This window comes from Triplophysa dalaica, chromosome 17 (genome assembly GCF_015846415.1).
Source record: "Triplophysa dalaica isolate WHDGS20190420 chromosome 17, ASM1584641v1, whole genome shotgun sequence".
In the NCBI taxonomy this organism is placed as follows: domain Eukaryota; kingdom Metazoa; phylum Chordata; class Actinopteri; order Cypriniformes; family Nemacheilidae; genus Triplophysa; species Triplophysa dalaica.
The window spans coordinates 7246885-7261288 of NC_079558.1; the positions used below are offsets into that span (position 1 = coordinate 7246885).

Here is a 14404-nt window from a genome sequence, read left to right on the forward strand (position 1 = left end):
AACGTAAAGTCCAAAAGAGACGATTTAATGTAACGCAACAAACATTAATAGAAAGATCATCTGCTACATAATATGAATTACAAGCGCAACAAGTTCAAAGTTAAACAATTTGTAATCATTTAATTGTTGGAAACACAATGCAGCAAACCACCTGTGATGTCCCTAGAATAACCAGACAATTATACCAGGCGTTCTGTCTGATACAAATTTAATTTAAACTATCCTCTCAAATTTACGCAAAAGACCTTCAGCGGAAAACCTGACTTGGTAATGACACGAAACGACAGTAAACCTTTATACTTGGTCCCTTGATCCAGAGTTGTTACCCCACCTATGTCGCAAGTCAATCCATGTTGGGTTTATAAGAGTCATATGGAAGGTGATACGAGGGTTGGAAAGTAGGGAAAGTGGGACAGCACAGGGGTCGCAAGGTGTTGTGCACGCGCCTCGGCATCGGGGATTTGTCGCTTACATCTAGATGTCTTGACGACGCGAAGTTAATCGCGTGCGTCCAGTAGCGCCACGCGCCGCAGTGTGCCAGTATTGAATATACCTCAGTCATGCCAAATTTGGGAAGCGGGGTGGAGGAAATGGCATTTCAGCTCTTTAGGCGTATCAGACCGAGCTAGGCGCTGCTGCTGGTGGTGATGACGCCTTATCAGTAATAAAGGAGGATAGCCGATGATGGTGCATTCATGTGTTTTTGGGGCATGGCAAACGGTACCGGCAGCATCATGTTAAAATGCGTGGTTGTCGGCGACGGCGCCGTTGGAAAAACTTGTCTGTTGATGAGCTACGCCAACGACGCCTTTCCAGAGGAATATGTGCCTACCGTGTTTGATCATTATGCAGGTAAATCCATCCACATTATACTGAACATTATATTGAAGTTCAATCGGTGATATTCAAAGAGTGTTATGGACTTGCATTGTGTTTCTATGATCGAAACCACCTGTGGGTTGAGGGCGCAACTGGTGTAGCATCCCTTTTTCCGCACAGTACCATTGTAAATAAAAAACTTGCAAATTGCAAATGTAATCAATTGAATCCAAAATACATGAAATAACAGTTTGCTGTCTTGTTTTTTAGTGAGTGTTACGGTTGGGGGGAAACAATACCTGGTGGGGCTGTATGACACTGCGGGTCAGGTAGGGTGAAGCCATTTTCTCTTTGACTTGGGTCTTTTCATTAGGCGTGAGTGGACTTTTTTAGATGTTTTCCGTTAATGTATTTCGTCACCTTGCATCTGTGTTTATCTGTGTAAATAGAGTCGCCCAGTCCTTGCCAAACTCAACAGGTACCTCCACACTGAAGTCTCTCAGGGCACAGATATAAACACATGGAGTTTATTTACTTATTTATGTCGCATATTTACTGCTAACCAAGTTTCTCAAGTTGCTGTTCAGTTGCTGCTGTTCACAAATAAAATCTGGCCCTGAAAGGCAGAACCTCTGAAATACACTTACACTTTACATGAGTATTTAATTTGAACAGTTCGACCAATAATGAAAATTCTGTTATCCTTTACTCACCCTTAAGTTGTTCCAAATCTGTATACATTTCTTTGTTCTGAAGGACACAGAGAAAGATATGTGGACGAATGCTTGCCTTGTAACCAAACAGTTCTTGGGCACCATTGACTAACATAGTAGGAAAAACTGTTTTATAAATGTCTGTGTTACATTGAACACAAAAGAAGATATTTTGAGGAATGTAGGAAAGCAAACAGTTCTGTGACGCCTTTGCTACTACCTTTGCTACTTTAACCTATTGTAGTCAGTGGTGGCCAATAACTGTTTGGTACAAGCATTCTTCAAAATATCTTTCTCTGTGTTCGACTCGAGGGATGAAATGATGACAGATTTTTTTTGGTGAACTGTCTCTTTAAGATGTTTGAGTTGCTAGAAGTGTGCATTGTATGGCCCATTTCAGTGCATTTTATGTGTTCAGTCTATCAAGTATAGATTGAAGAAATGTAGATTGAGCCCTGAGTCTTGTATCTGGTTATATTCTTCTCGCCTAAGGCTAATAATTCATAGGCACTCTTTGCTGTTACTTTTGGAAACATCTCAAATCTAAATATGTGTCGGGACACTGGTCTTTGATCTTTGATGAATTATTTATACTAGGCCGCATGTCTAGTAAAACTTTTTTTCTCTGCTGACAGCAAACAAGGTTCACATCAGACTTTCTTTCAAATCAAAAGTTGAACACTGCTGATTTCAATTAACATTCCATGCTGTATCAATAAATACATTAGAGTGTATATAATGCTTTGTGTCAGAGACGGACTTGCATTGAAGACATGCGAAGTGTACATTTGCATGCTGATTTTGACCGTGAAGCAGGTTAAATTTAGCACATAAATGCACCCAAACTTTTGTCAAATCAAACGCATCCTCTTTGAAACATACAGTTTCTTGAACATAATGATGTATTGCGTCTTACACAGCATTTTTTCCCCATATGGGTAACTTCTAAAAATTTCCCCTGTTTAAAATAAATAAATAAGGGGGATGCAAGTGATGGGCCAGATGTGTAGAAGGGTAGTTAAGGGGAGAGTGGTGGGGATTAAGTTTCCAAGAAGTTCAAACATAGAAAACCCTCCACATATGCACGCTTTCTCCATACCTGGCATCAGTTAGGACCAAACAGAAACCGCAACTGATCAGTTGATCAAGAGGGTTCATTTAGCCCAGGAACAGGAAGGAAAGCTTGGGTAAAATTAAGAGCTGATGTTATACAGATGTGTTCATCTTTTGTAAAGATCCATGGGTTCTTTTTATACAGGCTCTGAAAATAATATTTTACAGTACACACAGAAACTAGAATAGTTAAATTGCATTCATAAACATTTTATTTATTTACTATTTTTCAACCAGTTACTACCTGTTCAGGATTTTTTTGTTACAGCATTTCAAATGTTCTTGTCTCATTGGGATGAATCACTTATGTTTTCTACATCTGTGAGTTGGATAAAAGCATTTGATAATTAATAAATAAATGTAATGCAAAACAGATGGAAGCAGATTGCATTTGGCTTTTAAGAATATGCGGCATGCAGCCACCCCAGAGGGAGTTTAACAAAGCTTTACTGATTTACCTTTAACTGTCATCGCATCAACATTGCATTGAACTTTCCAGCTCATTGAACCCTTTCTATACAAGGGCACTTTATGGGCAGCCGACATAATACAAGTAGGTAAACTATTAGCAAAATCTACATTAAGACATTTTTAGTGCACAGGAAACTATTGTTACAAAACAGTTTTATGTTCGAAAAAATCTTTCCGAAACCTGTACGATCGCTGGGGGAGGGTTTCTAACACAGAATTACTACTTAATACGCCCAACTTGTTTTTTGACGATCAGCACCCCTTTAAGATGTGGAGAACCGTAGAACACAAGACATGACTTAACACAGGCAGGACCACAATTATGTAGCCTCTTATTAAATGAATGTGAACTTATTCATATCTTATGTGAACTTATTTATATTTTTTGGACAGACCCGTCATATTTGAGAAATGGTGTCTGACGACTCCCTCTTTGAACAGATAACATGCCTATTCATCACTGGGCAAAAACTAACCCTAACATCCATCTCGATTTTGTAATCTTGATGCATAAATTTCATAAAGATTACCTTAAAGTGAAAAACCATCGGTGATTATTTAAGTCTGTTTATGTATAAACTTTCAATGGGGATGAGCTTAAAGGGAGCACACACTGAGCTTAATAGTAGCAGTCACAATATTTACATTTTACATTAAACTTAAAAGACAAGATTTTACAAAATAAATACTCCAAGTTTTTACATAGTTTAATATGAACAAAAAATATTGACAATATCTATAAAATTATACTTTTTCATGTTGACGTCCCACTGAAGCTCTGTGATTTTCATATAGTGTACACTTTAAGCTCACCTTAAAGGAGTGTGAAACCGAAAACTGTCAATAAATTGTAAAAAAAATATATTCTGGATTGTAAAGTAGAATCCAATATCACCTGTGACGTAATATGTTAGTGAAGCACAGAATGTTACATAGCTAGTGAGCTGATTATTTTCCATAGCATCCGCTCTATTTTGAAAAATCGTTTGATGTAAAAGTAATTATTTCCCACATTCCTGATCCAGGTTATGCAAATGCTTAACATTAATCTCTTAATTTTGCAGGAAGCAGTGATTCTTACCCTAAATAAAGTTTCATATATCTAAAAACTCCACATTAAAAGAGCTACTCTTTTGGTGAAAGTTTTCAGACAGCTTCAGAATGGACACCAGAACACCCGTATCTCCATGTGTAATCGTCCAATTGATTTAATATTACAGGAGGTATGTCATAACAAACACGTCAACTGTTTAAGACATCAAGTAGGATAATACGTTATTTTTTCTTTTGATAATCTGTGCTCAAAGGGTGAAGTGTGCTGATGGGAATGTGAACTTAATAGGGACGTTTACCCTATATGTTTTGTATCCCAGATATTTTAGGTCTTCGAGTGTTAAATTGTTTTGGGAGAACCGTGATTTAAAGATCTTATGATTTGGAATGTTTTTCCAAAGACCACACCCAATAGTGAAAGGCACTTATTAGATATCTCACATCTATAAGTTGATTTGTTCAAATAGTATGAAGAAATATTCTGATTTAGTACCGTACACTCCCCTCTGCATCGACGCAATGGAAAAACCTCCTCAAAATTGCCTTTGTATGACTTCTGGTGACATCGCATATCTACGACACGTTGTTTAGTAAGTGTCTTCTCCATAAGCGTGGCGCTTCATGTATTGCACTATTGATATCAATATTGGAAGATAAAGCAGGTGTACATCTCATTTTAGCCTGTTAAAAATAGTTTCTGTGCATAGTCTGTGCTTGCCAAGTGAAGGGCGTCGCTTGGCTCATAAGCAGATGCATGTCAGTTGAATGACATCACAGGCTCTCTGTATGATTGGTTGTGACACGCTAACATCCCCAGCAGTCAGAAAGGGAGCTGGCTAGTGTCAGAGAGAGGCAGTGTCAGAGAATGAGGGCAGTTTTAAGATGTTGGCATCTGTCTCCCAGCTCCATCTCAACCATCTAATCCTAACCTTTCACCTGGTTCCACATATGTGATGGTTTAAGTGTGCATTGAGCTGACATGCTCATCTTACGGCTTCAAATAGGGAACTAGGGCCCCAGATGTGAACAACATCTGTAATTTGGATTTCTCTTTAAATCCAGTAGACTCCCACCCTCTCCCTGTAAGACATGTTTCTGTTGCCATGGGCTTGAAGCTACCTCATGACAAAACAAAAAAACCAGAAGGGATTCGGTCATGGTGGAATCGGAACATGAATATTTTAAAAGCTCTCAGATCTTTTGTTTCTGTTATTCAAAACAGCCTCAAATTCTTCCCGGGAGGAAATTTTATTTCTGGCTTGAAAGAAGAATGTTCAGTTTGAATCCATGCATACACCAACATGCATATATAGTTATAGTAGTAGCCAAAAGTGATGTCCAACTTTGGAAAGTTGACATTTCCGCTCTGATTTATTAACAATGCATTAAAAATGTCGTATGTGTGTTGCATTGGTGTGTCTGGAGTATGAACTGAAGTTCTTAAAAAAAAATTACACACATGCATATGTGTACAGTTTATAAATCATTGCCCAGGAGAATGATACAATGATGCCACAAGAGAGGACTAAATGCTGATGACAGATCACATTGCGGTCAGGTTATGCTTTATTTTCAGTGAGCTTTTTGATTTATGTGCAGTTTTTTTCCGTATTAAAATGAAATGTTGTAGTTTTCCTATTTTGCCTAATTATTTTGCCCAATTAATACATTTATAGTGTCCATTTTTCACCATATAAATTATACTTGCAGGGGCATTAAAGTGAAATATTCTATAAATATATCCTGACTGTATGTTTTATACTGTAAATTGGGGCGACAATTATTTTGTTGTGTATTAACAGTTTTAAGTATTATTTTATTTCGAAAGTCCATTGCTAACTGGCTCTGAAACAAACAGACAAACCATGGGTCACATAAGGGGTGGGTTGATTTTCAGTACTGGCTGGGTCATGGCGTCACCACGCGTCTCGACCAATGAGAGCATTTAGGGTTGGCCTATTACAGTGGTTCTCAACCTTTTTGGGGTACTGGACCCTGCACCATTCTCATGGACCCCCACCCCATCCCATTTTCTTTCCCCAGCACAACAACATAGTTCTAGTTAATTCGGAATATAAAAGGATAAGTTAAGTCAAAAATGTTATATTTGTTAAATCAATAAATGTAAGCCTAACTTAAAATGACACGTGACCTTTTATTGGTTTTCAGCTGGATAAAAATGATACAATAATCACAATTATGTTGCTAAAACATTAAATTTCAGTATCTCCAACAGTAAAGTATGTAAAGGAAATACTTTTGTGAAAACGCACCGTATTTGTTTGAATTGTCTGCAAACCAAATCTTATTGCACTTTTGTTCATATAGGAGTTCTTTAAAAAAAAAAAGTGCACAATACACTACTTTTAAATTCATTATTGAATTCTATCCTTAAAAATGTGATTAATCATGATTAATCACAGAAAAGTCATGCGATTTAAAAAAAATGTTAGAGTGTCAAAATATTACATCTTCAGAGTAGAAAAGAGCATTAAAAACCTAAACCTGTAGAAGTGTGCTGAAGTAGTGTGGTTTTCCAGAGGCTGTTGGGTACACCAGCACCAGAGCCTTGAATTTGGAGCAAGACCAAGAGAGGCACTGCCGTGTTTTGGACCACATGTAAACATATGTTGGACCACACGTAAACACATGTCACTTATCAGGTGGTTTGTTTTAATTGGTAGTTAAAAAGAAGTATGGGAGGGGAGCATCTGTGCAGAATCTGACTCAACCTCCGGAGGAAGAGTAGAGGAAACAGAACTGAGCGAGGTTTATCTGGGCTGAGGGATCTACCTGCTTGCGTGTTTACTCGCTATAGCGCATAGCAAGATCACTTAATCTGCATCGTTTGAGTTAACACAGCCATGACTAATAATCCTTGGAGAACGGCACAGGAACGTTTCCCCTTCCCGCTCTTTATCTCTCACCCCTCCTCAATTCCTCCCTCCTTGCATCCCATCCCGAATGTTTAAACATCTGTAGAAAATCATCTATTCTTGCATTATATTTCATACACTACATTCCTCTATAACTTGTATAAGTGGAGCTTGTGGGTAGTTTTAGCTTTCTCATCTTTCATATTCTTGCTCTGTTATGTAAGGAATGAGGTGCTAACAGCAAAACGGGTATCAACTGCAGATTGACCCACTTATTGCACCACAGCAAATCCACAGAAGTACATAGATAAACATAACACACACTTCAATATAAAGAGAATTGACAGAAATGTATTGTCTTAGTCGTAGAGTTTAAACCTAAGGGGATAAACAGTATAGACATGAATAAAAGCAGTAAAAGGCAGACCAGAGAGACTGGGCAGATACATGTTTTATAGGAAGAGCAGTGTAAAAACACTTTCTTTTGCTATATCTCTCTCTCTCTTTCTCTCACACGCTCTGATTATGGGAATCTTAAAGGAGTATTATAGAGGCAGCCAGATTAGATTCTTATCTGTAAGGTGAGGAACGAAAGAGGGGCCAAGACTGGCATATGCGGATGTGTTTGGGTGTAGATAAATAGATATATTATTTTTATATACTGTACATGCTTCAATCCAATATTGGAAATTGTAGTGTATTGTCTGTCCACGTGATGCATAGAACAATACAGCCTACATTACACAGAACATTTTGAATAATGATACAACATGGTGGTTGGCGACGTCTACGTAGCCGATGGCAGATATAATGTTTATGTAAAACAATACAATTTAACAATCAATAGGATGTGCAAAAAAGTGTTGAATATTCACACATATTTTTTTCTATATGTATTAAAAACCCACTAATTTGGGCATTTTTATCTAGCCTAGAGAAACATACAGAGAAAAACAAGAAATGCTTGATTGGTGTGTACCTGTATCACCCTATTACCTATATGCCACAGCTTAATCACAAATGCATTTTTAAATATGCGATGGGTCGGAAGAACGATTATTTAAAGGAGTCTGTGTATCAAGGAAAGTGCATCTCTGTACAGATAACACATGACGGTCTCACTCTCAGACATTTCTTTTGTAAAAGAGAGGAAGAGAAGAGTCAGGAGTCAGATTGTACAGTACCATGTGTGGAGAGAGACCGTATACAATTGACTGTATTGTCACAGTCTCCATACTCCCGGAGAAATGCATCTATTCAGAGACTGTGCGTGTGTTGTGTGAGGGCTGATGTTGGTGGTATCAGCTGGAGGGTGAGCTTTATGGTAATGATTCTATCAGGCAGCTGTGAAGGGTGTTTCCAGGTTCCCTGCATTATACTGCTTTTTTCCAATCCATTTCCCTCAGCGCTCCACAGACCTCACATCACCTCCTGTGATGTCACGGAACACACGCTTTCCACAGAAATGTCACATATTTCATTGTTAAAAAGCTCTGGATCGTGATAAGCCATCATGGTCTTTTCCTAGGGAACAGGCATTAATATAATAATGTTTTTAATCCACTTGTTTTCCTATTTATCCACAAGCAAAATGTATTTTAACCTTTTTGTAAACAGGTTGATTAACAATGAGTTACAATGAACTATGATAAATATATTAAGTATGTCTTAAAATATCATCATTTGGGGGAATCTTTGTTTAATAAGCAACTTAAAATATAATTTTGGGAAAATGTATAAATTGATAGGATAAACATAGTAAAATGGTCAAACTAGTAATGAACAACAGCATTTAAAGGGACAGTTCACCACAAAAAAATCCAAACCTGTAAACATTTCTTTGTTCTGCTAAACACAAAGAAATATATTAAGTAGAATGTCAGAAATCAAACCGATCTCATCCCCCGTTGACTCGTAGTATTTATTTTCCCTACTATGGCAGTAAATGGGGATCTGTTTGTTTGGTCTTCCAAATATCTTCCTTTGTTTTCAGCAAAACTAAGACATTTATAGCGGTTTGGAACAACTGGAGGTTGAATTATGACTGAATTTTTCCTTTAATGTTCTGTCATCATTTACCCAGCTTAAAGTTGTCTCAAACCTTTATAATCTTTTTTTGTTCTCTTGAACACAGAACGGTTTGGTCTCCTCCATTATTCTAAAAATCTTCTTCTAAGGCACCATTGAAAACCATAGTAGTTTGGTTTCCTACTATGAAAGTGTCAAATCTGTTTGGTTACTGACATTGTTTTGCTGAACACAATGAAAGATATTTGGAAGAATGTCAGTAACCAAACAAACAGATCCCCATTTACTGCCATAGTAGGGAAAATAAATATTACGAGTCAACGGGGGATGAGATCGGTTTGATTTCTGACATTCTACTTAATATATTTCTTTGTGTTCAGCAAAACAATGACAAATTTATACAAGTTTGAAACAACTTGAGGCTGAAAAGATGATGACAGATTTCTGGGTGAACTTTCCCTTTAAATGTACAGTGTTGCTAAAACCGCTTAAAGGGACAGTTTTCCCAAATCATTCCAAACCTGAATGACTTTTTTATTTGGAACACAATTTTTTTTTTTATGAATGTTGGTAACCAAATAGCATTGGACCCTATTGACTTACATTGTATGGATACAGAACCACTGAGACATTTCTTAATATGTCTTTTTTGTGTTTCAGAGAAGAAAGTCATACAGGTTTGGAATAACATGAGGGCGAGTCAATGATGCAATATTTTGCATCATTGAACCTACCCCTTTAGGTATTGTAAAAACCTACCCCTTTAGTTATTGTAAATTATTATCATTCCAATTTCATTTACTCCTTAACGTGATATAAATACGCAAACGGTGGTCTCTGGACTGAAGCATAAGTTACAATCGAGATGTGGGTGATATGTTGCCTTATTCTATGTTCAGTTTTTCGCCAGCAGTAAATAATACCCCCTTCCACCATCACCCCCTGAAGAATGCTTCAACCAGCCAGAGGATGGGTGGCGGAGGGTTTATTTGTATCATAAGTGGCCCTCGGAGACAGACATACACTTGCACAAAAGTCCCGCAGATGCACCTGCTTAACTTTTGGTCGGGTTTGGGTTACAACAGGAACTGGACTGTCTCCCTACAGGAAAAAGCAAACCCAGACAAATGATGTGGTTTACACTCTGTTCTGAGATGCTTTGAGACTACGGCTGTAATTCTTGAGACTATCGTAAATTCATATTTCTGAAAGAGAACAGCTCATTGGGCCTTGGAGCTTTGACAGTTTCAAATTAAACTGTCAGATTATATATCATTTTTCAATTTATTTTGGGTCACACCCGTTGATATATGAGCAGGTGCATCTGCTGTGCATCTCTGTGTGTTTACTGGATGCAGCTCGCAGTGTCCAAGCGGAAAATCTTGCTGTGAGAAACCTTGAAGGGCCTCATGGCGCTCACAGAAGTGTTTTCTCACTCGTGATCTTCAGTTGGCAGTCGCTAGTAAAGTCTCACAGTTTGGATGCTCCTATACGAGAAAACGTCACGGTAAATAAATGTCTGAGGCTCAGAGATTTAACTATTTCACGTTTCTAAGGTTTAATTTCTGTTGCAAGTTAACTTTTTATATACTGCCATGCATGGCCAGAGCAGAGGCACATGGTTTGGCACTCCCATTAAAAACTATACACTGTGGATAATTGGATGCAAACACAGACAAACACACACACACAGGGCATGGATACACACATATACACACTGTGAAATAAACAAGCTCCCAAAAATATCAGGCACATCTCCCCTGTAAATCCAAGTTTATCCAAGGGTCTCTGGTTTCTGTTGCTGCCTCAGAGATGTTTGAGGCCATATAGGAAAACACTTGTGAATGAAATATGGATTTTTCGGTGGTCTAAATATGAATCATATTAATCTATGCTTTATGATTCAGACCCGTGTAGTTTCTGGTTTCTGAATGATCTGTGGCTGATAATGCTTTATTGAAGGACATTTGTGGTCAGTGATTCAATACAGTGGCAGATGTTGTTGGGTTAAGATTTTAATCGCAAAACAGTTATTTATTAGTATAAAAAATTATCATAATAAATAAAGTGTTCTCTACCTTGTACAAAGCATAATTCTAACATAGGAATGAATTATTTGTGCATTTTAGTGTTTTTCTGCAGCAATTCTCATTACCTTGACACTGTCTGAGTGCACTATATGTTGTAATTTAAAACAAAAATATTCTGAAAAAAATATTGGATGTTCTCACATGACATAAACGGAAAAAAACAAAACATTTACAGAATAATTATGTAAAATAAAAGTGTAAAAAATAAGTATCCATGAAGGATGTTCTCATCTTCCGTAACATTTTTAAAAGACTGTCAAGTGTGTAAACACAGAAAGATATTTACACGGAGTTTGATTTTATGTAACCCATCTGCCAGTAACTTTCAAATAGCTACCACCAGATTACTTAATATATTTTTTGTTAAAAGCTTAATTTTCTCTTGTCACGCTGTGTACATTACCTTTTCATTCTCATTCCCGATAAAGATATTTTTCTGCATTAAAAAATATATACTTGATAACTTATTAATAAAGTTTTTAGTAAAACATGCTATGAGATTGACAGTTTTAAGTGGTTACAGTAATGAGAAGACATTTTGGAAAAACAGTAAAACTTTCAAAGTAATGTTTTTAAACATTATCTTTCAACCAATTAAATGGAAAGTGTTGATGTGAGTTTTTTTTTTTTCGAAAATCATGTTTAAGATGTAAGCAAGATTTTGTGAGGAAAAACCCTGTTAGTTTAGATTTGTAGGGGAGGATTGACTCTCTGTGTTCCAAATATATACTGTTAAAGATGTGACTGGATTATATCTATACGGGTACTCTGTGTCTTACTGTCGGACATTTTAATGTCTCTTGTATTACAATATTAAAATAAATGCCTGAATAAGACATCGAATACTTGTTTTACCCAAAGTCCTGTGTTCTGATAGGAGGACTATGATCGCCTACGACCCCTGTCCTACCCCATGACGGATGTCTTCCTCATTTGCTTCTCGGTGGTGAATCCAGCCAGCTTCCAGAATGTAAGAGAGGAATGGGTCCCTGAACTCCAGGAATATGCACCCAATGTCCCTTACCTGCTCATTGGCACTCAGGTATGCACACTTGCCACACTTAACAGCATATGCATAATGCATTGCACATTATGTAATAGTTTTTTAAAAGGAAAGTAATACTGTGGATCAGGACGTTAGCGTTTTAAAAGGTACCACATTGTGTCGCTGCCTTTGGCTATAGCATGAATTTGTGGGGAATGTGGATTCCTTGTGCATGAACAACATGCGTTATAAATATTGTAAATGTTCTTGTTTTAAAAGCAGTTTCCGGTAATTTATTAATGGTTCATTTATTAATAGCCTTACATACTTATGAATCACAGGTGGGGGTTTGCAGGTGCTATACATGTCTATGTGTTAAAAATTAGATTTTATAATCAACTCCAGCCCTGAGCGGTCATGTTTATTGCTGTGTCTACGGTTCCGGTCTAAATCAGACCCCTGAGTGAGGTGAATACAAATGCAGAGTAATCGATAGCAGAGGGGGCCGAGTGAGTTGTGCAGAAGTGAAAGCATGAGATCGCTTGCCTCTGTGTTTACAAAGCTCCACTGCCAAATCGAATCTCTACCAACATATGAATCACATCAAGTTAGAAAGGCTTTCCTAATATTTGAATTGGTAATTCTCCGTTTTTTCATCTCGACATACTGTGGGATTCAACCTGACATCTGTGAGTTCACCTTTGGTAGATTTGAGTGTTTTAAAGATACAGGTCATATTTATATCCATTCTTTTTTTTTTACAAATGCATACAATATGTTTGTGTCCCATATGTTAAGTTGAAGGTGTGAAGTCTGTTTTGTAGATTTAGCAATGCTTTACTAGAAGTATAGAGAAGGCCTCTATATACATCTGGAGTAGCTGGCAGAAAGTCAGAATTGGATGAGACGGAATTTTAATTGGAAACAGTGAAGACCGAGACCCTCCCGGGCAACTGTAGCGAAACTTTTTAGGTGAAAGGGGAGTTTGTCGACGTATGCAACCATCTGGTCTTGGATTGAATTTCCTTGCTGCTCTAAAAACAAACCTCATCATATGGAGTCTCATCTACTAACCTTAACATGTGCACAGTTAAGAAGTAGTTCAACACATGTAAAGATACAAATGCTGTCGTTATTTACCCACGTCTCAAACTTTTATCCTAAACAAAAGGTGAAGCTGAATAATTCACACATCATACTCATTTGACAGGAATTGTTCATTTTTTAGTAAACTATTCATTTAACCACTTCTCTCAGAATCAAAGTTTGGGGCTTTCCATGTTATTTTAGGGCTAACTATGTCTTGTCTCATTTCTTGGCTATAGATTGACCTGCGGGATGATCCCAAGACTATTGCCAAGCTGAATGATGTGAAGGAAAAGCCCATTGTGACAGAACAAGGCCAAAAGCTAGCAAAGGAGGTGAGGGACAAGGAAAGCATCCTCTTCCTGAATGTAAAAATGAAACATTGGAAAGTAAAAACTCGCACATAAGTTGAAGTGTTCAAAATGTTCAAATCCTGAATGTCAGAGGTTCTCAGGAAACACGGAAACTGACAAATGATGGATACATGTGAAATGCTGCTTATGAGGTGATATAAGATAGAAATGATGTCTCATTAGACCGTTTCTATGGCTTTCCAGATTGGTGCATGCTGTTATGTCGAATGCTCTGCGCTGACGCAGAAAGGCTTGAAAACTGTGTTTGATGAGGCCATTATAGCCATACTGGCTCCTAAGAAAGGCGTTCTCAAGCGAAGACTGGGCCCCCGCTGCATCAACTGCTGTCTGATCACATGAGGTGGACTGACAGAACAGCTCAGAAGACGATAAACAGGAACTCAACAATTGACGGTGATGCCATGATGAACTGACAACCAGAGAACAACCAATATCACTGGATGCAATCGTCTACAAATAGTGTTAACAATTGAGGCTCATAGTTCAAGTTGGGAGATTGAGAAGAGCATTATTCAAAAATAAATGTTCTTCAAGGATAATTGACACAAACACTAAACAATGAGGTGGGCTACAAGGAAAATGGTTGGAGATTCTAAATTATTGAATTGACAAGCACAGAGAATAGAAAATGAAAGATGTACAGTAGACTAAAAACAATCTGTTTCCATGTCTGGCTCTGTGAGCACAAGTTCACTTTTAGGGTTGAAACGCAGACAGCCTCAACAGCACAACCAAACCCTTGTGTCATTTACAGAAGTAGGACTTTATTTAACTTCAAAAAGGGAAACCCGGTCTC

At 37.6% G+C, this 14404-nt stretch overlaps 1 protein-coding gene across 1 annotated transcript; it reads left to right on the forward strand.

Moving 5' to 3' along the window:
- Positions 1 to 344: 344 nt before the first annotated feature.
- Positions 345 to 14364, forward strand: rhoq (ras homolog family member Q). Its single transcript, XM_056771277.1, has 5 exons — positions 345 to 852; positions 1090 to 1148; positions 12041 to 12205; positions 13474 to 13569; positions 13792 to 14364. Exons 1-5 carry the CDS (start codon positions 696 to 698, stop codon positions 13945 to 13947), a joined length of 633 nt encoding a protein of 210 aa, XP_056627255.1. The 5' UTR covers positions 345 to 695; the 3' UTR covers positions 13948 to 14364.
- Positions 14365 to 14404: the final 40 nt, after the last annotated feature.